This window comes from Molothrus aeneus, chromosome 16 (assembly GCF_037042795.1).
Source record: "Molothrus aeneus isolate 106 chromosome 16, BPBGC_Maene_1.0, whole genome shotgun sequence".
Taxonomy (NCBI): domain Eukaryota; kingdom Metazoa; phylum Chordata; class Aves; order Passeriformes; family Icteridae; genus Molothrus; species Molothrus aeneus.
Genome location: NC_089661.1, coordinates 14163140 through 14185625, shown reverse-complemented (window position 1 = coordinate 14185625; position 22486 = coordinate 14163140). Strand labels below are relative to the sequence as shown.

Sequence of the window (22486 nt, the reverse complement as noted above, 5' to 3'; positions counted from 1 at the left end):
CGGCCCGGATTGGTCGCGGCTGCCGGCAAGATGGCGGCGCCCACGGAGCGGCGCTGAGTGCGGCCGGGACGAGGTCGTTATGTCGTCTGTCGCGATGTGGCGCGGCTGTCGCCGGCTGTGGTGGGCCCACTCCCCGCCCGCTCGGCTCCCACGACCGCCTCCTGCAGATGCTGGGAGCGGCCCGGTGGGGTCATGCGGGCGCCGGGCCTATGCCCCGCCGGCAGGTGAGGGAGCACAGGGGCGGCCGCAGCCCCGTCTGGGGAGGGGGATCCTTCCCTGGGCTCAGCCGGGGCAGGGCTGGGACCGGCACGGCCTCGCGGGGACCGCGCTCCCCACGGCCGCTGAGCGGTGCTGGGGCTCCCCTCCGTGCCGTTAATTATTTTTTATTAACGAGCCTTGCCGTTAATGTGTGTTTGGAGCGGGCAGGGTTCGCTGGCAGCACGGCCGAGCTCTCACCGAACCAGTTTGTTACACTTGTTTTTGTGTTTTGTTGGGTTTTGGGGATTTTGAGGGAATGGGACTCAGACGAGGGTGTTCAGGTGTGTTCTGGCCCATGTATCCCATCCAAAGACTTTGCTGGAATCGTGTGGGTTTGAGAACAGGAAAATTAATCTCATTTTGTCGGAGGTGAGGCTGCAGAGCTGTGGTGACTCATGACAAGGTTTTGGGAGTCACTGATGAGCCTCGGGGCTCCTCTGAGGTACACACACTTTAATCTGTTTTTAGAACTGTGCCCGAGGCCCCGAAGCTCACAGGCCACCGAGCCTGAGAAAATCCTTCAATTTCCCCAGGGGAATGTGCTGTTTTTAGCCTAGAATAGCAGACCTGCAGCCTGACCTGTTTGCTGTGCCCTTCACGAGACAGATTTATGGGTTTGGGATTTACAACCTGGTTGCTGTTGTCAAGGGAATGGCTCGTGGATTCTTCCTGCCTTGTGGGAGGGGTGTGAGCCTGGGTGGAATCCTGCTCTCACAGTGTCAGGAGTGCTGGTAGCCAAGGATGCTGCTCCTAAAATGAGACCTGAAGTTTTCTCAGGCTCACCTTGTAGGTGGGGCAGGTATATTCCTGAGCTGGACTGGCATGTTTGGGCTGTACTGTCCTTTGGGGATTAATTTGTCCAGTGTGTCTGTAGTTGTAGAATCTGGAAAGGTTGGCCCTGAAGCAGAACTCCTGAGGAGGGGTGGGACAGGCCTGCTTGAGAAACCAGCCCTGCCACACTCTGAGGCAGCTGAGCCCCCAGCCTGGCAGGAGTGCAGCTGGTTCTGTTTGCTCCCTGCTGCTTCCCTGCTGAGTGGAGCTCACTGCAGCTCACAGCTTGGGAACTGTGGATGAAGGGCTGGATTTTTGTTACCAGGTTACCTCGACAGCACCAAAGCTCTGTCTGTTCTGAGCTGTGATGGGGAGCAGGGAAAGGGGCTGAACATTCTCTGTTTGCCCTCTGAATGTTCTCTTTGCCTTGTGTTTCTGTCCTCAGAGAGGAAGAGGTTCTACCAGAATGTGAGCATCTCACAGGGGGAAGGTGAGTGTGGCCACAGGGATGGGATGGGATGGGATGGGATGGGATGGGATGGGATGGGATGGGATGGAGGGGCTGATCCCTGGGAGAGGTGTCATCACCCCCCACCACGTCAGCACCTGCAGCCCAGGCTGTGTCAGTGGCAGGTTTGTCACCAGCTGCTGTGCCCCCTCCTCATCTACAGCAAAGCTGCATGGTGGGAAGCAGCTTCCAGGACCAAGTGTATCCAAGTTTTCACCTGAGTATTCCTGGTTCCATGCTCCTGTCAGCTCCAGCTCTGAATCTGCTCCCACTGTGGGGTTGTCTGTTGTTCCTTAGTGCCTGCTCCTCTTTGATTCCCCAGGATTTCTACTCTGATTCCCCAGGAGGCTTTGAAATAAACCTGGACCACCGAAAGCTGAAAACGCCCCAGGCCAAGCTCTTCACTGTGCCCAGCGAGGCCTTGGCCATTGCAGTGGCAACAGAGTGGGATTCCCAGAAAGACACCATCAAGTTCTACACCATGCACCTGGTGAGCACGGCAGGGTGGAGTGCTGACACCTCCAAATGCAGAGTGTGGTGGCAGCAGGTTGTCCTGCTCCTGGTGAGCAGAAAGTTGGGGCTTCCTCTGGGCTGGCCAGGTGCCTGTCTAGAGGGAATCTGTGTCACTAGGGGAACCTGAGAAGGGGCTGGACAGTGTTATTGGGAATAGTGCAGGGCAGGAGGAAACTGAGCTCTGGAGCAATCCATGCCCCTTTTCCCTGCTGCTTAATGAGCTGTTTGCAGGGATCCTGAAAGATCTGAGAGGACACCTATTACATTAGCCACTTTGTGGCCCTGCACCCCTCAGTTGTTCATCTGCCACAAATCCCTCTGCTTCTTCTTGGCATTGTACCATGGAAGCTGCTGCTTTTTCAAGCCTGGAATAAGAATAACAGCAGTTTCAACTGCTTTTATCCCCAGACCACTCTGTGCAACACGGCGCTGGACAATCCCACGCAGCGAAACAAAACGCAGCTGATCCGAGCAGCTGTGAAGTTCCTGGAGACAGACACGGTCTGGTATGAGATGGGGACCCAGCTGGAGTTTGGAAAGAGGGTTGGGTAAAGTCAGGGAAGACATCTGCACTCCCCCAGTCATGGCATGGCTCTGATCTCTGCTGGTTTTTGCCTGAGGGTTTGAATTAGTTTAGATCAGTCCTGCGTGTGCAAACTTGGTTGGAGTCTGTGCACCCAAAGAAGGAACATTGGATCTTGTCCCTTGTTGAACTCTGTTTTGGACACCTCCCCACTGGGCAAGGGTGAGAGCAGTGGGAAATGAAGATCTTGGAGAAAAAAACCAACATCTTTGAAAGGCCTGTGGAGATCTGTCAGCCAGTCCCTGGTATTCCTGTGCCAGTACAGATAGCTCAGACTACTTGTACCACCAGTCCCCAAATGCCCTTCATTCCTTAAAGTCCCCGTGAGCTGTAGGATCAAGCCTGTTCATGCCCAGGCTCCTGTCCCAACCTCCACTGGCAGCTGCACAGTTCCTGTGGAGAGAGAGGAACAGGCTTCCCCCACCTGCCCTTGTGGATTTGGTCAGACTGGGGAAGCAGGGAATGCTGAGCTGAGCCACTGGGCAAGGAGAAGCAGGAGTGGCCCCACAAAAAGTTGCAGCGAGGTTTGTACCCTCCTCTAACTGCTAAACCTCACTTCAGTCTGTGGCTTGGGGCTGCCTGCAGTTTTCAGCTGGCTGGTTCACTGCTCTGTTTTGTAGTAAGACAGAATTGTCCATCCTGGAATAACAAAAAGGACTGAATTTAGGGAAGAGTTGGAGGATTGCCTGGGTGGACAGCAGGTCCCTGTCCCACTTGCTGTGGGTCTGGTGGGGTCAGTGTCCTTCCCAGAGGTGTGTCCCAGCCTGGGGGTGACCATCCAGGGTGGTTTTGTTCTGTCATGTCCCAGCTATCGTGTGGAGGAGCCTCCAGCCTTGGCAGAGCTACAGAAGAATGAATGGGATCCCGTGGTAGCCTGGGTTGAGAAAAGGTGAGAGCTCAGAGGGTTCCTGGCTGCTTAAGGCCCTGCCCTGCTCAGCCCAGGAGCTCTGGTGCTTTATGAGCTCAAGCTCCATGAGCCTTTGGCTTTGCTGAGGGTTTGGGTGATCATTCCAGGTACAATGTGACAATTGGCTCCTCGACCAGCATCCTGGGGCCAAACATTCCAGCCAGCACCAAGGAGACCTTTGTCAGCCATCTGGCATCCTACAACATGTGGGCCCTGCAAGGTGAGTGGGGCTGGGCCACTGAGGAGGAGGTGGTTCCTCTCCACAGGGCAGGAGAATGACTGGAATGTTTTTCTTCTCCTGCTCCAAGTGTGGAGGTTTATGTTTTAAATCTGCAGGCCAGGCCCTGACCTGCTTTTGTCACAGGCAGGGATTCTCTTCAGTGTCACTGGTGTTCAGGATCTGACTGTGCTGTCCCATGAGGTGCTTGCTCCACCTTAGCACAAGTAACTTCTTTAATGCCAAACCTTCTAATGATTTAATCCCTAGCTTTGTTGTTACCAGGAAAAGAAATAAGGCTTAGTACTCCAAAGTGCCCACACTGTGCACTGTCCTCACTTTTTTATCTTTATATCCCACTTAATCTTGCCTGAATCATCTGAATGACAGCAAAAGATAAAGAAATGAAGGGAGGTTTGCTTTGCTCCAGACCTGAATGAGCAGCTGGCAGTGAAACCCACAAAAGACACAGAATGCTTGAGCCTGGATGGATATCTCTCCCCTTTGCACAGGGAAGGGTTGTGGCAGAATAAAAGGAGGTGGTGTCCAGGGCATGGCCTTTGTCACTGTGGTGGCAGGGCCAGCAGAATGCTTTGTGCCTGGTGTTAACCACAGACCTGAGTGCCCTGGTGCAGGTGGGAGGACCACTGGCCCTCCCTGAGGGGGTACCACAGCCTGCCTGTCTCTTCAGAGTGTGTGAAGATGCTGCTGTAATGCTGCAGAAAACAGCCATGAATCTTGTTTGGTTTGGGTTATTCCCTTCCAGGTATAGAATTTGTAATCACCCAGCTGAAATCGCTGATTCTGTCCATGAGCCTGATTGACAGGCACATTACAGTAGAGAAAGCTGTGCTTCTGTCTCGCCTGGAGGAAGAATACCAGGTAAATTATGTTACAAAACAGCCCTATAATTCAAATAGCAATAATCTCAGCATGACAAATGCATCCCCCACCACAAATAACTGGCAGGGGAAGTGCCTGCTATAGCAGGAGATGTTCCACTCCACCAGTCTCTGTGTCTGAGAGCGTTTGGAGCGTGCTGCTGCAGAGCAGCACCACGGGCACACCAGCCCAGAGTGCTCCCAGGGCTGCCAGTTTCTTTTCACAGGGCCCAGATGGCTGCTTTTCTCCCTCTCTAATCTGAAGTGCAAAGTTGTGGCTGACTTCTCCTGCTGAGGGTTATCCAGCCTGGAGGCTTTGGTAGACACCAAGATATCAAGCTTGCTGGAAATTAGCTTGGTGTGAAGCTCTCCTTGTCCCAAAAGTGGCTGAAGTTGGGAATCTTTTCATCCTCCCGTTAAGAGGCTTTGCCTCAGACCCCAGTACAGATGAAGCAGATCCTGATCTTGAGATATCCCTGCCTCAGCAGTCAAGGATCATCTCAGTTCCTGAGGCAGGGGAGGGTTACCTGTGCTTCACAAACATGAGAAGGGAAGCTCAGAGTTGCTGAGGTGCTTTGGGTATGATCCATGTCCCTCCTCTCCTTCAGATACGGCGCTGGGGCAACGTGGAGTGGGCCCATGACTACGACCTGTGTGAGCTGCGTGCCCGCACTGCAGCTGGGACTCTCTTTGTTCACCTCTGCTCAGAGAGCTCAACTGTAAAACACAAGCTCTTGCAGGACTGAGGCAGCTGGGCAGGGCACAGAAAGAAAATGTCCAGCTGGGAATTGCTGGCCTGACCCAGTGGATGGTAGCTACCTTCCTGCCATTCCACTTTTCCTGGGATCAGCTTCACGTGCTGTGGTTTTGTGGGCAACTCGAGTTGGATTGCCTGCTGCAGTGCAGCACACAAGGAGGAGAGGTCAAGGTGAGTTTCCTCTGAATCCTCAAGCCAGCAGCTCCGTCCTTTCCTGGTGTCTGTAACTCATCAGAGGAGCTCCCACGGAAGAAACAGCTTCCTGGGCAGGGCACGGCACAGACATACCCAGCATATGCCACATGTCTTCATAGCTGCCAGCTCCTGACACACACTTGTTATGGAAATCTGAAAACAGACTCCACTGCATCTGTTGTTCATCCCTCGGCGTGCCTGTCTGTAACACCAGGGTCTCTGTGTTCCATTAAAGACTTGCCCCTGTGAGGTACCAAAAGCTGAGTGTCTTTGTCTTACTCACCAAACTGTGGGGTGGGTCCTGAGCTGCCAGGTTGTGGGCAGGTGCTGGGATGGCTCCAGGTATTAAAAATCACAGACCAGAGCAGACACTAACTACTGTGTGAACCACTCCATGCAGCTGAGGAGGCAGCAAGGAGACAACTGTGTAGTCCTGGAGCAAGAGGGGTAAAATCTGGGCTCCAGCCATCTTCAGAAGCACAGAACATGATGAGCTGACTCTGTGTTTACCAGGCAGCACCAGCCATGGTGCTCTCTCTTTTCTGAGACCTGCTCTGCCCCTGGCAGCACACAGAGCCACTTTCTCATTTAACCTTCCCACCTTCTCCTTGCTGCCTGCCTGGAGCAGCAGCGCCCCGGCTGGCAGCGTTCCTCAGGAGCAGCCTGTCACCGAGCAAGGAGGGGAATTAATGACTCCTCACTCGGCTGTCGCTCCTGTGGAACCATTGATTTCCCTTCCTGCTGGCTGGGGGCTGCTCTGCTCACGCTGCAGAAAGCTGATTGCGAGAAGGGGTGAGAGGATGAGGCTCCCAGGCATATAGAGCCCCCGCCAGCTTTGTGCTTGCTGAGCTGGAAACCTGCTGTTATCTCGGGGGTGGTTTGATGGAGAGTGTTCCTCTCCTGAGCTGCTGCCTCGTGCCAGCAGCTCACAGGTTCCTGCCACTGAGCTCCCAGGTACCGAAGCTTTCAGGCATTATATGCTACAATGATTTGGTTCAATCAGCTCACAGCTGATCCATAACCCCTTGTGACCAGGTCTGAGTTGTGTGCACAGGCTTTGTGCCCATGTGATGGAAGAGACTGGGCTTTGGATGCTTTTCCACAGTCAAGAAATCGCTTTTATTTGCAGTTTATGGTGGACGGAAGAAATGTGCATTTGTTCTGAAATGTCCCAGACAGCTTGGCCATAGAGAGGCAGCTGTTCCTGCTGGGCGCTGTCCTGTGTGCCCCAGCTGAGGCAGCTCCCCAGCCCTATTCTTTAGGCTTCAGGATCACTGTGCTATCCAGCTCCTTCTGCAGAGTGTTCATGAGGGAAATGATCTTTTCGATACAGGCGCGGTTTCTGTCGCTCTCGGTTTGGAAAGCCTGGACAGATTGAAACCAACCAGTGAATCTGCAGCCGTGTCAAGGTCCAGCAAAGACCTGGGAGTGTCCCTCCTCAGTGTCCCTGTCCCCTGAGTGTGAGGGTCTCTTACCTTCTCTATCACTGACTTCTGCCACTGGTAGGTGTTGGAGAGCATGTCGCTCTCCCGCTTATCAATCTTGCGCAGGCGGATGCTGTGGGACACGCTGATGATGTTGACAACGGTGGTTTTGTCCTCAAAGAGCTGGGAGATGACGTGACAGGATGAGAGGAGGGGAGAGCACACAATGAACGAGCAGCACAGCAGTGCTCACAGGGAGAAACTCTCTGTCTCAACCTGGCAAATCCCTTCTCTCATCGGGATAAATCCAGGGCTGTACCCCTGGCCTTGCTGTGGTGTAAGGGGGCATTATCCCTAACACAGGTGGGAAACAGAGGCAGCAGCCTTGGCCCCATGTGCTGGAATGGGGAGATCAGTGCAAGCAGGGCTGCCGTGCAGCTGGTGTGGAAGAAAGGCTGTATATGCTCCAGCATGCCTGGAAATGGAAAATCACACTTGGAAGGGATTCCTGCACTGCTGGCACTGGCTGTAAATCTTCATTTTTGGAGAGTCCCAGCTTCTAATGGAAGCAGTGACTTCCCTCGTGGCTCTAAATAGAGGGTAGCTTTGCTAGCCCATAATGAGGCTCCTCCTGCAGCCAAGTGCAGCTGTTGGGTAAATGAATTCCCTTCTCCATGGGAGTGGATGGCAGTGAAGCAAAATGGGTGCAGGGCAGCGGTGCAGAACCACCACCATCTGCACAGGCCATAAAGCAGCAGCTCCCCGGGGGCTCAGGGGTCTGGTTTGTGTCTGTCAGTTTGTGATTACCTGCAGTGACAGGGGGCTGGGATAATCTGGACAGAGCAAAACCACAGCTAATGCAAATTTAAGTAATTTAGCCACTAAATGAAGGAATTATGGAGGCAAAAAGGGCAGCAGTGTTGCTGAGTGGAGCACTGAAACAGTGTTGGTGCTTTTGGAAAGGCTCCTGGGATCTTTGTTTGCACAGCAAGAGTGAGGGCTCGGTGGAAGGCTCCATTTAAAGTGTCATGTCCTGCCTCCAGATCAGCTCATGGGCTCAGGAGCTCCAGGAAGGGATTTTGAAATCACTGGGGCAAACAGAGCCCTGGTGTAAGAAATTCAGAGCAGTGTTGGGATTCTGCTGAGGGAGCAGGGGGAGTCTGAACAAAACCAGCTGTGAGGGAGTGCAGCAAAGATGCTGCCTGAGTGCCTGGAAATCAGCCAGAGCAGTGAGTTGTGCTGGAGGCAGGAGAGAGATTTCCTCAGCACCTCTCCTGCTGCTGCCACCAGCTCTGGCAGTGCCCAGGGAAACCTGCAGTGCAGTTATCCCCTGTCCTACTCAGTGGAGATGCTCAGAGGCATCACAGTTCAGCCAAGCAGGTGGACCCTCTAGGAAGGAGGTTATGCTGTGGTTCAGGCGTGGCTCTGGCAGCACTGAGCCTCCTGGAAATCCTGTCCCTTCAGAGAAGAGGCTACAGCCTCATTTTCTTGCCTACTCTCAGAGAGATGAATTGTTTTGGTGCCCTCACCGTTTGAAGATCATCTGGAAAATCCTCTTTAAGCTCAAAGAGGCTGATTTTCTTCAGGGTGGCCTGGACAATCTCCATCACCTTTTCAAAGTGTTGATTTTCCAGGTCCCGGCACTGGCTGAACGTACAGAACGTGGTTAAGGAAAAAGCTGAGCACCCACTCATCTGTGGGGATTAAATCACCTCCTGTAACTGGGACTGAGTGTCTGCACAGGGGGATCCTGCAGAAATGAGCCTGGCTGCTCCCAGAGGCTGCTGAGGTGTCAGGATATCAGGATACAAACTCTCAGTTCCTAATCACACACCGAGTCTCATCTTTACTGCCAAATATGACAGAGGACTGAGAGAGGACCTAGGAATTGCCAGGGAAATTGGAAGAGGCCTCCAGGTGACAGCTAAGCTCTGAATGCTCTGCAGTTATTTGCACCAGGCCATCAGATTTCTAGATTTAAAGCAGCGTGACCTGACACTCAAGCACTTCAGTATTCTCACATAACTTTTTCAGCACACATCAAAAATACAAAAATGAGCACCATTTAAAGAGTATTCAACCAGAATTGAAGATATTTCATTTAGTGCTGTGGCAGGAATGTACCTAGACAACAGTCTAACCAGATCTTCCCTCTGTTTTGTCTTCTCTGCATGGAGAAGAAAGGAAGATTCCCAACAGGGTGAAATCCTACAGACTTTCAGCACAGTAGAATTTAGATCTTTCTGTGCTCTCCAGAGTCTCCACATAAAGAAGATAGGCACCTTAAATGACCGTTCCTTAAGGCTGGGAAAAGATATTTTCTATTGAATAAAATAAAAAAACCCCAAAGTTTTTATACTGGAGCCTCATTTTTTGGATTTAGAGGTGAGGTGAGGTGTAGGTGCATGACTGGGAGGTCCAGGCCAACCTACTGTGAAAAGGATATATCCCTTGAATGTTTTCAGTGAATGTTGATGCTGTGACATCAATGCTTCTTTTAAAATCCTGTAACAGTTCCTTAACAGAGGGAAAAAAGAGGAAATATCACAATGAAAACTTTCACAAACATAACAGGGAGTCAGGGAGTCTAGGAGGAATCTACAACTTATTGTAATTTGGACTCACTGCTGTTATTAGCACAGTCAGAAACTGAACTGCCTTAAGCATTTAAAGTGTCTGGAGTAAGCCAGGGGATCTTTTGTCACCTAAGCAGTGCCTGGAGAGGGCTGCATTCCCATCCCCTGCCTTGCTGCAGCCTCCTTGTCCTTGGCTGTATGAAGAGCCTCTTGTCAGAAGCACAACCTCTGCCTGGGCTTTACTGCAGCTCTTGGTTTAGTCCTCAGAAATTAAAATTACAGCTGCCTGTTCCCTCTCTCAGAAATGGCTGATGGAGAATCTGTGAAGTGTTGCACTTAAATGTCTTGGTAGCTGAATCCTGCAAATCCAGCAGGGCACACAGGGAGAAATGTTTCTGCTCATCCCATCAGATATGTAAGGGCCAACTCAGAAAATACTAAAAAGGCACAGTCCTGATGCAGTGAGGATCCATTTTGAGCTGCTGCTTTCTGCCATCCATGCTCACAAAACTAAACTGCTGCACACAGGCCACAGCTCCTGCCTGCTCATTTTTAAACAGATTATTTTGGGTTTTTGCCTTCGATGAAGATGCTCATCAGCAGCCCTGCCCTAGTTCTTGAGGAAAAGGCTGGGGAGGAAAAGGCAGCTATTATGCAAGCAAATGCAGCAAGCTGAGCAGGAATGTGTGTAATCTTACAGCAAAGATCAGCTTCAAAGAATGACACCTCTAGAATTCCAAATGCATACCCCATGCTATGCAGCAACTTGTGCAGACCTATAAAGTCATTGCACAACCTCCCTGCCTCTCAAGTGTGGGAAATCAGCTTGGATAGATGTGATGGACATACTGTGCTCTGCTCTGAGGAACAGAAATCTGCTGGAAGGCAGCAATGTCCAGGGCCTGATCTCACTCCCATCAACTTTGAACAGAGAAAGGAAAAGATGGGGATGAAACCTATTCCTGAGTGGAAGTCCTGGGCCCCCCTCTTTGTGAGCAAACTGCTACACAGGGCTGCAGTGACAGAGAGGTGACCCCACAACCTTCTGGCTGTGAGGTCCCACGGGTGTGAGCTTGGATCTCACCTCCAGGTCGTTGGATACCAGAGCTTCCAAGGTCATGAGTGCATCCCACAGCTGCTGGATCTCCTCCTTGCCCTGGGCTCGTTTAGAGTCAGCAATTTCACCACTCCCGTCTTGATAAAGCTCATCCAGCCTCTAAACACAGAGATACATGAATTATAGTTTGTGTTCAGCACTCCATTGCAATTTAATTAACTTGTTACATGTGTGAGAAAAGTTCCTGCTGCTGATTAGCTGAAATGAAATGTGATGATTCAGGGAAGTCTCCAGATTTACATAGTGGGTAGTCAACAGTTCTGAGCTTTGCTACTGCAGGGGGATTGGGAAAACTTTTCCTCATCCTCCACTCAGCAGAAGACTTTGCTCCTTCTATGGTTCCAATTTTTGTTCATTTCAAGCAAAAAAAAAAAAAAGAACAATATTTAATTATTGACATTGCTGGCTGTGAAGATGAAATTAACAATTGCTTTGGAGAAAGAAAGGCAGGTGTAAATCCTGATCCTCTTCCTGCCAAGGAGAATCTTGACTGACTTCCAGTAGGGTCAGGATTTAGTATTCTGAATATGGAATACCTATCATTGCCTGCCTTCCTTTTACAGCAAGGATTTATTGCCCTTCAGAATTATGTATTGATGGCACTTTTGCATCAGGCAAGATTTATGTTTGCTTGGATCAAAAAAAAAAATCCTCTTGAGCTGAATGTGTTATTTTCAAGTCTGTTTAAAATCAGTTAAAAATCAACTGTTTAAAAAAGGAGGGAAAATATATATGTTTTATGATGTCTAATCCACTTCTCCTGAGAGGGAATGGAATGGGGTGAAATAAAGAATTCTGTTAAAAACCCCTGCCAAGGCTTGTGTCTGGAAATGGGGTGGATTACCCAAACTTTGCAGTTTAAAAGGGGGAAGGGGAGAGCAAGGTGTCTTCTTTTCTAATGTAAACAAGTTAGGAGGCTCAAAAGGCTCCAGAACCACTCAAGCTGCACCTCTGGGAGCAATAACTTCAAAGTTCAAGGCCTTTAATCCTCCACAACCAACTTCAGAGAGCCCAGTGATTTTACAGGTTACCCAAGTTTACATGAAAGGATTACAGACAGACAAACAGCCCTAAGAACAGCTCACAGACTGCAGTCTGCTGGGACCTCTGTGCCTTTTGAACTCCTCCAGCAATTTTAAATGATGGGGAAATGATGTTAAAACACTGTGTTTGGTTTTGATACAAACTCCTCTAATATTTATATGAAAACTGGCATGCTGAACCCTCTGTCCTGTTTATAGAGAATCACAGAATCCCAGAATGGTTTGGGTTGAGAAAGACCTTAAAGATCATCCAGTCACACCCCCAGCCATGGCAGGGACACCTTCCACTGTCCCAGGCTGCTCCAAGCCCTTTCCAACCTGGCCTTGGACACTTCCAGGGATCCAGGGGCAGCCACAGCTGCTCTGGGAATCTGTGCCAGGGCCTCCCCACCCACACAGAGAAGGGTTTCTTCCTAATATTTAATCCAATTTCTTCCTAATATCCCATCGAAGCCACCACTCCCTCAGCTTTAGGCCATTCCCCCTTGCAGCCCAATCCATAGCTGAGCCTGTAGCTCAAACAGAGGTGAAGGGGTAAAATCTGCCCTCAGCTGTGAATATTTGGGTTTTGTTGTTGTTTTGCAGGGTTTGTTTTGCTGGTTTAGGGTTTTTTCATGGAAGGTAACAGTGAGAATTCAAGCACAAGTCAACTGAATATTCAAATCAAACTTCTGTTAGGAACGAGATGCCCTTTAAGGTCCCTTCCAACCCAAACCATCCTGCAGTTCTGTGACTCTGGCGGTGCTGCCAGCTCCTAAAGCTGCTGGCTGCAGGTTTCCAGCGTGAGTCAGCAGGGTTCAAGGCCCTGGGAGCAGAGTGACTCAGCAGCTGTCAGCCTGTGACAGGCACTGCAATAGAAGTGACCTGGTTTCCAGCGGGAGCCAGCGCTTGTGACTCTGCTGGTGTCACTTGTCAGGGACTTGCTCTCCCAGCTCACAGTGCTACCAGGCTTCAGCCCTCCCTTATTTACTTTTTTTTTTTTTTTCCCCCTGTGGAAACAAAATCATGATCCATCTATTATACATGGTTAGAAAGGGATCCAGCTAGAAGCTACGCCCTGAGCAGCCACAATGGGTGGCTGTGGTCGAGCAGAATGAAAAGAGTTTCTGCTTTAAAGGACTAGAAATACATTAAAATAACTTTCTCTAATTTTTTCTGGTTATAGTTCTTTGAGCTGTTGTTGAGAAAATGAACTGAGGCAGAAAATTACTTGAAAATAAACTGAATACCCTGCAATTTCCTTCCTTTTCTTCCTGGTTTTTCAATGAAGGAAGAGTTATTGGAGCTTCAAAAAGAAGGGGAGTAGCAGTAAACATCTATCTATCTAATTATCTTAAAAATCAACTTATTAAAATATTTAAACTAAAAGGAAGGTTGAGCATTTCCATTTTCTTAAATATTTGCGACTTTAATTGTACAGGATGTAGAGAAATCATGTATCAAACAAACAAAAGTATAACATTACCCTTTCGTTCCGACTCTCAAAGTCTGAGATTATTCTCTTGCTTTCTTCCTGGTTGACTGCCAGAATTTCATGGAGTCTTTTGTAGAATTTAGAGACTTCAGCTTCTCGTTTTTCATACTCTTCCAGTCCATAGTTATACAGGCTCTCACAAACTGAGACAAACTCCTCCTTGTATGTGACAGCAGAGTCAAGGTCTTTTGCTTGTTCAGTGGAGCAACACATTGTGTTCCTTCTGCCTCTGCAAATCTGAGCAACAAGAGCTACGAGCTACTTTTATGTAAACTCTGTGGTTCTTGCTGGGAGCTGCCAAATATTCAGTCTGGGGCAGGGCTGGGTCACCCACTCACGTTTTATGCATGGGATTTTGCTGCCTTAAGGGTATGGAGAAAGCTATGGCAACTTGAGGGGGGAAAAAGGCCTTGAGGAAGAGAAGAAAATACATTCACTTGTCTGACTCTTCTGACACAGCAGCAGAAGGAAGCCTACAACCCTATCTGTCTTCACAAGTGTGAATACAGTGCCTGTGTAGTTAATAAATACAGCTCTGGAGCCCACAGCCAGAGCACAGAATAAACTACTGACTTGGTAGCATCACAAAAATAACGTCAATTTTTCTTCTGCTATTATCTTGGCAATGGAATTGTTTCTGGAGTCTATTGTAGTTAAGCTGTGATGCATTTTTCTCCAACAGTGTAATGCAATTTTAAGGAAGGTCAAGTTACTGGCCTTGACAATACTCTATTAATCTGAATGAGAAAAGAAAAAAAGGGAAAAAAAAAAGTGTCTGCTTTCTGCTCCCCCGTGTAGGAGCAATGATCAGAAAAATGTGCTGGCCTGGAAAGTTCCCTTTGCCAGTTCTGGCAGGTTGTGAGATATGTGACTTGTATCACTCTGATGAGTCTGTTCCTATCTCCTACCACTTCAATTTCAACATGATTTTAGCAACTGTGCTCTTACAATCTAACAGACAGAGATTTATCTTCCAGCTCATTTTAAACTTTAAGTGGATTCCAGACTTAAAGAAAGTACAAAGTCTTGATTCTTGAAGGGTCAGAAAAGGAGGCTACAAAAATCATGTTTGATTCAAGGGAAGGAAAAGGAATATGGTAATTACAACAGTGAGAATTTAAAAAGCTGGGATCTCATGACCTGTTGGGGATAGAAATGAGTGGTTTTACAAATGGGATGTCTCAAGCTGGGCTGGCCAGCTTGTCAGTAATATAAACCATTTGTTTGGAGCCCTCATATTTCACAAGATATCATGCCTTAAAGCTGTCAGTGGTCTCACAGCCTTGCAGTGTAACTTTTGGTACTGTTCCAAAACTGAACACAGACTGCCTCAGATCTTAGATCAATGTAGCTTTCAGCTCTGGACAAAAGCAACAGATGAAGAGTCCCTGTGGATCCACTTCCTTCTCAACTCAAGGCATTACCTGTTAGCTGTGGGTATTCCAAACCCAGGAAGGATATGCCTGCAGCAGCTCCTCCACTCCAGGGAGGGAAACCAGTTTGGTGGCTTCTCCATCCTCTTCATGCAGACTGTCAAACAGGAATGGTCCATTCAGGTACTCAACAAAGGCTGCCTTTGAAGAGAAACAGAGCAAAATAAGTGAAATAGAGATGCCAGCCTGGTGCCAGTGCTCAGGATGTGTCTGTCCTGTAAGAACCTCAGCAGCAGCAGAACATGGGTGCAGACACAGTTACATGAACACAGCAGAAACACCAACCAAGCCACCAAAGCACTTGGAGTGAAACCCACCCCAGGGGCTTTGCTGCTGCAGCTCTGTAGCCTAAGGATAGAAAACTCTGTTTAATCTTGTATCAGCTCACTGAATCATAAAATGGTTTGGGCTGGAAGGGACATTAAAGATCATCTAATTACACCCCCTGCCATGGGCAGAGACACCTTCCACTATCCCAGGCTGCTCCAAGCCCCATCCAAGCTGGCCTGGAACTCTTCAGGGGTGCCAGTTTCTCTGGGCAACCTGTGCCCCCTGCCAGTCCAAGACATCACCAATACAAACACTGACTGCAAGGCTATTTGGTCTTTCAGATAAGGAGCTGGTGAACTCTGGGGAGGTACAAAGGGAAGAGTTGCTGCATCCTCCCTGGCACTCAACACTAAACTGAAGCCACTCTGATCTTCCAGAGGTCTGGAATACAGAGCCAGGCTACAACTGAAAGCACCATTCCACCTGGTCTTGCTTTCAGCCTGGTCACAGGACTACAGTGATCTCCAAATGTCCTGGAGAGTTTAACCATAAAACTAATGAAAAGCTTGACTTAGTGGGAAGGAGAAAAAAAAAAAGTCACTTCACCATGAAAATGTTAACATTTCCCTCAGAGCTGTAATTTTCCTAATCTCATGTCAGGCTGATAAGCTCCCTGGGTATGATTTACTATTCAGCTTTGCAGGGTCTCTCTCTGTAGTTTCATTGTTCAGCCCAAAGAATTATGTTCCCCCACATCATGTGTATTCCACAGCAGCTCCTTTTCTACCCAAAAGATAAGATTCAGAGATCACAGAGATTAATCTGAGCCTTAGTTTCAGCAGAGTCAAAGTTAACCTCTCATTAAATCTTCAGGCAGGGAGAACACAAGTCAATATGTGTTGTGCTCCTTTCTCCTGGGACAACACACAACCAGCCAAAGAAAACTCACCTGCTGGTGCTCCAGCTCTTTCTGCTTTGCATCTTCTACCTCTTGCAGAGCCAGGACCTGAGCCTCCTCTTGCTCCAATGGCTTAGTAAGATGTTGATACTTTAAAGCTGCAGCTTTTCCCTGAGAAATATAAATAAAATATTTGTATTGGATTAGCCTACATTGCTCAGTGAGTCAGGGTGTAAGCAAGTGATCTTTCTAGAGCATGCACCAGAGTGGCATCTGCCTCTCCATTTCCTCATGGGCTTTTTATTAAACTACTTATGAAGTTTCTAATCTAATCCTCATCCCATTTTTTGCTGGCATATTTCTCTGTTTCTGCATTCAATGCATCTGAGATAATTCAGTCCCAGGAAGCTTTTCTCTCTCCATTTTCTCATCTTTAGAGTTTTTTGGATTTTTTTCCTCTTTTAGCAGTAAGTTCTATTTTGACTTCTAGAATTTGAGCTCCAATTTGATCAGTCAGTGAGGTTAATTCATTTTCTAGGGAGGAGCAGATTCTTTGGAGGAGTGGATGGCAAGGTAGTACCAGGGGCAAGAACCTCATTAGCTTGAAACTGAAGCTTGACAAATTTAAGTATGCAATTCTCAGACATCCCTGATGAGCAGGGACTGCATTCCATGACCTGGAAAACCCTTCCAGTCCTATGGTAAGAGCAATGTACATTCCAAGTACAGCTCCTGCTCTGTGCCAAGCAAATTTACAATTAATCATGTTCTTTGGTTGCTAAGAAAAAAAAAGCAAACAAACCCTGAACAAAAAATCCCATCTTTGTTCCTTTGAGCCCTGGGATGATAAAGCAGCTCCACAGGTTACTGGTGAGGATGAAGTGTCTTATTCTCAGAAATCAAAAGTGGGAAGTGCATCCAGGCACCTGCTTGCCTGGATTGTCAGGTTGCTGCTGAAACAAATCACTCTGTGAGCAGCAGGACCACCAAGGCTCCTTCCCCCTGGATCCACGTCTCCAGACTGATTTCCTCTGAGATTCCCTAAGAAAGACTTGCACTCACACTGCAGCCTCTCTGTGGCAACACGAACCAGGCCCCTCTCCCACACACAGCTGCTGATTTTCACAAAATCTGTGAAGACATCATGCTTCTGACACCTCTACCTCTCTGTCAGATTTGACAGAATTTGGCCTACAGGTTCACAGCTGTTATGTGGAAGCAGAATAAACACTGTGTGTTTCTGTGAGCCTGATTTCTGCAGGGAACCTGCCCCCAGTGCTGGAATATTGCTGGCACACCAACAAAGCAAAGGCTCTGTAAGATGCTGCTGCCTGATTTCCCAATCAGGGAATGCAGAAATCTCACCGTGGAGTTTCTCACGAGCTTGAAGTCCAAGTACACCAGGCTGGGAAGATGAGCAACAACAAAGAGCCTGTAGTGCTCCTCATTGCAGAAAGGGTTCCCACTGAGGTTCAGTGTCTGTAAGCTTTTTAACCTCCTGAGGTAGATAACCTGTGCCAAAGGGAAAGAGCTCTGTATTTCCCAGGGCTGGGGAAACACAGCCTTGGAATTTATTGCTTTTATTACAGTTGAGTTGCAATATGCATTCTGCTCTGCTGCCAAATTCACATGACAGTCAATTATGAGTTTCTAATGGCTTTGGGAAAGGAAATACTTAAATTCACGTTGGCAATAACTAGACAATGGGTGGAGAGAGAAGGCAGATGGGGTGCACAAATCACAGGTCCTAAATTGGTAAGATGCCCTCTAAAGAACCCCAAATAAATCCTAGCCTCCCCCCTTTTCTCATATGTAGCCATTTATTCCTTTTCTAGCTTTCATGGGAGCCAATAGGAATTTTGCCATGGCTGAGAGCAGTCACAGATCTGGGCCCCCATGAGTCAATAATCTAAAAGAAAAATGGCTGCAGTAAGCACTTAACACCAGAGGACCAAAACCATAGCTCAGACTACTTAGAAATCCTAAAGAGAATTTTATCACCTAAAGAGGGGCTTGGACACAATGGCAAATGGCAGTTTTAGAATATCTGATCCTTCAGCAGGGAATATTTGCAAAGCCAGGGAACACTCACATCTTCCAGAAAGGTCAGGTTATTCTTCCCTATGGAGAAAATCTGCAGCTCTTGCAGTGTGTCCATGTGCTCAATTGTAGATATTCTGTTATTGTAGAGACTGAGGTCCTGCAGTTTGACAAGAGTATCCAGGCCCTCAATTACTTCAATATTGTTGAAGGACAGGTCTGGGGAAGAATTTATAAATCAAACATTAAATTATTTCTTGCAGAACACCCTGATTCTGCTCTTTAGTTCTGGATGCAGGAGTTTATGTACAGGTTTTTCTCAGGGGTGGCCCAGGTCCCACAGGAAAAGCTCAGCATTAAATCATCCTTTATTCCCATCTCCTCCTTGCAATTGTCTGTGAAACTTTTAAATGAGAGGAAAAGCTGAAGTTAATCCATGCAGAGTCCACATATACAGCCCGAAAGGGACTTCTGCCTTATGGGGAAACACAAAACAAGAGGTGGGGAAATGCCCTTAGAGGGGAATTTCTGTGATAAATCTGGCACTCTCTTGTTTCTTGCAGACTCTGTCCTGCCACAGTTGTGGTCACTCCCAGAGCACTAAGACAAGGCAGCTCCATGTCAGTGGAGTTATGCAAAGCTCACTTCAGCTGTTTCACTTATTGAAATGTCCTCTTCCCCTGCCAGAACATCTCTCCTAACACCTACACTCACCATGACTAAGGGCAGGGTTTGCCTGAGGATTAGTACTGAGCAAGCCAAGAGCCCAAAACCAGTTTATGAGGTCTCTTGGGTGGCTGAGACACTTGTACAGCAGCAGCTGAGCCACTGCAGCCTTTGGGCAAACAAAATACGAGAGCGTGCTTCAAAACACTGTGCTCACACTGATCACTTGGTGATTCACAAGTGCCTCAGTCATCTCTGGAGCAGAACTGTGCAGACAACGGGGTGGGAGAGCCCATTAGACATTTCACAATGTGATTATGAGCTCCAGCCCTGCATGCTGAGGATATATTTAGAATTCCAGCCAGCAACGTGGCTGCAGTTGCAGGGAATGCTCTCAGCTGTGCATCTGGGTAGCTGCAAGCAGTCACACAAGGCCACAAGGATGGGCACTCCTTGGGACGATGATGACACACAGCCCTTAAGGGTAGAGGGGCTGTAGGCTTTGGGATGCCTGCAGCAGCTTTGAAAACAGAATTCAGGCTTCTAAATCACAGAGGTGTTTCCATAAATATTCCTGAAAGTCACCCCTAAACACAATAGAAACCTTGGAAACAACATTGAAACCTCAGCTTCCTGTTCCTGCCACACCAAATGTACTAAACCCAGTTTTTAAACATTTGAAGGATTGTTTTGCAGCTCCGATACTCAGGCATTTTGACATTTGACAGTCAAATAAGGAGACACACAGACAGCTGACAGCCTTCCCAGGGTAAGCTCCTATCAGTGGTGTTGAGAGGGAAGGTGACATGCTGCTTTATCTCAGATTGCTTTGCACCTGCAAAGGCATCCACCCTCCCCTGCCTGTATCTCACCAAGCCATACAAGGTGAACCAGAGTCTCCAGACCTTCTATCTTCTCAATCACGTTGTTGTCCAGCTGTAGTTTAGTCAGATTCTCTAATGGCCACAGATTGGCAATCTGCAGGATGTCTAAAGCCACAGGAAAAAAAAGAAAAAAAATAGAAAATTGCTTTCCACGTGAGCCAGCTTTGTTTAGCAGCCACACTGCCTTGCACAAGGAAAACACGTCCAGTCTTGCCTGCAGAAGGATTTGCAGTGTGTGATGAGTGCCCTGGAGAGCTCAGGGGTGCCCTGGCTGGATGAGATCCCAATGGAAGAGCCCACTTAACCTCAGTGTCCTGCTCAGCACACGCTGCTCATCAGTGAGGCCAACCAGGCGTGCAGGGGATGCTGAGCGTGGTCCTGCACTCCAGAGCCTTCCTGAACCCACTGCCAGCATGCCCTGACCTTCATCTTCCTCTCCAGCTGCAAGCAGGAGGTTTGGGATGAGCCTCTGCTTTTCCCTGCATTTGCAGTCCAGCAGTGCCCAGCTCCTGCTGCTGTAAATGATTCTCCTGCTCCTGGGATCCTCAGCACAGGAGAAGGGTTGGAGTCTTCTCTTTCTGTGAAGGCTGCAGTTTAGAGCTAATCAATATCCCTGCATTTAGTTTCCTCCAAAAACAGAATGACAAGGGCAGGCTGTTGGTCACCACAGCAAAGGGTCAGAACCAAGGTGAGAGGAAATACAGAATATTCTCACTTCCATTTCTCTTTCCCCTGCAATGCCTTCCCAGAAGATTTCACCTGCTGTCCTGCTGTCCTTATTTAGTGAGGGCACCATAAACCAAGGAATTGCATGCACAAAATATTCATACAGTTCTGGATTTGCAAACAAATCTATGCAGGATCAGGTCAATGGAATATTTTCTAAGAAAATCAACTCATACACACATTATTTTACTGGAGCACACAAAGAATAATCAACTGAAATTACCCCCCTCCTTTAAATATTCAAATATTGATCCAAATGTTCTTCCTTTCCATTTTTTTTGAGTGCGAGTTTACGACAGGTTTGACAGTAAGAGGCAAGCCACGGTAATGGTGTGGATGAGCAGAGAATGCCATCAGACTGGACTGTAAGCACCAAAATCTCCCCAACAGCTCCCACACAACCACCAGCCATGGCAGAGCCCGCCCAGGGCTGGGTTTGGCCACGAACTGAGGGGCCCAACAGGGCTGTGGCCTGTAGGTGTCACCACAATATAAATGTTAAATGAGAACAGCAGTGACAGTGAGAGTGGGAAGTGAAGCAGCTCTGAAGTCACCCATCAGCAAAAGCTCCCTCTGATGAAGCTCCTTTATACAGGTATGAGCAAAAGTCCAAGTCCCGATGTTAATTTTCACATAATAAATCCCAGCTAATAATGGTTCTTTAATTGCCAGTTACCCACTTCTGTGAAAAGAAGAGGAAAAATTTGTATATATTCTGGTACTCACTTTTAAAACTAAATTGTATCTCTGTCACAACCTTAACGTTAATACTTTCCTTTCTGGCAATATCTCCAAGGTCCTCTGGACACTTCTCTTCAATGGCTTTCTGAAGTATTTCATCATCAATAACGTTTGGCTCAATATTATTGAAAAACTGAGTCATTGTGAGAAGGAATCAGCCTTAAAGGACAGGAAAGAAAATAAATTAAATCACTGCCTGGCAGTGATTATAAAAATGAAAATGAAAATAAATTAAATCCCTTTCCAGCAGTCATAGAATCACAGAATCCCAGAATAGTTTGGGTGGGAAGGAACCTTAAAGCTCATCTCATTCCACTCCTGCCATGGGCAGTGACACCTTCCACTATCCCAGGGTGCTCCAAGCCCCCTCCAGCCTGGCTTTGGACACTGCCAGGGATGGGGAATCCACAACTTCTCTTGTCAGCCGGTTCCAATGCTTGACAACCCTTTCAGTGAAGAAAATTTTCATGGAAATTTAAGTATCCCTAATGTTGCCCTGGAGGCAATGAGACTATTTGTCTTTTTCAAACTGTGCAGAGTTAATGAATCGCTGTGAAGGACTCGAATCTCCAAACTTTTGCTTGTGTAAGATGTTTATAATTACAGAGCAAGTTCTGATTTATTTTTGCATAGGACAGCGATGATAAATGCCAGAGTTTGGAGAGTTCTGTTCTCATTATGGCATTTCATTAACAATCCAGACCTCTCTGTGGCTGTGTGCAGCACACACCGAGGAGCAGCAGGCTCTGGATTTATCCATCCTTGAGCTTCCTCTCTCTCCTTGTTGTACAATCACAGAATTATTTGGGTTGGGGGGGACCTTAAAGCTCATCCAGTGCCACCCCTGCTGTTGTATTGCACTAAATACACCCTGCCATGGGCAGGGACACCTTCCACTGTTCCAGATTGCTCCAAACCCCATCCAACCTGGCCCTGGACACTCCAGGGATGTCACTTGTCCAGCGTTTCTTCGGTCAATGCCGGTTCCAGCCACCCCTGCCCGGTGGGTGGGAAGGAGCTGCCGCCTCCCGCTCCAAGGACCCACCGAGGCCCCGATCCCGGCCCCACAGGCCTCTCACCGCAGGTCTCCAGGGGTATGGGTCGGTTCCCGTTCCCGTTCCCGTTCCCGTTCCCGTTCCCGTTCCCGTTCCCGGTTCCCACCCGCGCCTCAGCGCCCGTCGCTAAGGAAGCCCAGGTGCGTTGCTAGGGGAGGCACGTGACCGGCTCAGCCTCCAATGGGCGTGGAGGGGGTGGGGAGGTCAGCTACCAATCAGAGCGCAAGAAATCCGTGTCAGCCAATCAGCTCCGGGACCGTGCCCTCGGGGCGGAGAGGGCTCGAATGATTGACGTTCTCTTTGCCCAATAATCTTACAGATAGGTTCGGACTTTGCCCAATGGGGAATGGCAGCCTCATTGTCCCCGCTGTCCATCAAAGGGAGGGCGGGGAAAGAGGCGGGACTACTGTGGGGGCGGGCCCCTCTCTTGACAGTGATGGACACGCTCTTTAACCAATAGTTTTGCCGCGCGTCCTGCAAATGTCCAATTGAACGCAGGGAGGCGGGACTCAGCTGCCAGAGCGCGCTGTGGTTGGTGCGCGCGGCTGT

General features: G+C 48.5%; 2 protein-coding genes across 2 annotated transcripts; one reads left to right on the top strand and one right to left on the bottom strand.

The window, feature by feature from the left end:
• The first annotated feature begins 18 nt into the window (after positions 1-18).
• ATPAF2 (ATP synthase mitochondrial F1 complex assembly factor 2) lies at positions 19-5849 on the top strand. Its single transcript, XM_066560829.1, has 8 exons — positions 19-224; positions 1475-1519; positions 1882-2027; positions 2459-2556; positions 3442-3522; positions 3648-3760; positions 4524-4639; positions 5247-5849. The coding sequence occupies exons 1-8, from the start codon at positions 80-82 to the stop codon at positions 5382-5384; spliced, it is 882 nt and encodes a 293-aa protein (XP_066416926.1). The 5' UTR covers positions 19-79; the 3' UTR covers positions 5385-5849.
• Positions 5850-6682: 833 nt separating this feature from the next.
• DRC3 (dynein regulatory complex subunit 3) lies at positions 6683-22004 on the bottom strand. Its single transcript, XM_066561007.1, has 13 exons — positions 21962-22004; positions 20868-21041; positions 19404-19520; positions 17918-18084; positions 17191-17337; positions 15877-15996; positions 14687-14798; positions 13216-13391; positions 10675-10806; positions 9461-9531; positions 8544-8667; positions 7066-7197; positions 6683-6955 (listed from the first exon to the last, which is right to left on the bottom strand). Exons 2-13 carry the CDS (start codon positions 21022-21024, stop codon positions 6842-6844), a joined length of 1569 nt encoding a protein of 522 aa, XP_066417104.1. The 5' UTR covers positions 21025-21041; positions 21962-22004; the 3' UTR covers positions 6683-6841.
• Between the last annotated feature and the right edge of the window lie 482 nt (positions 22005-22486).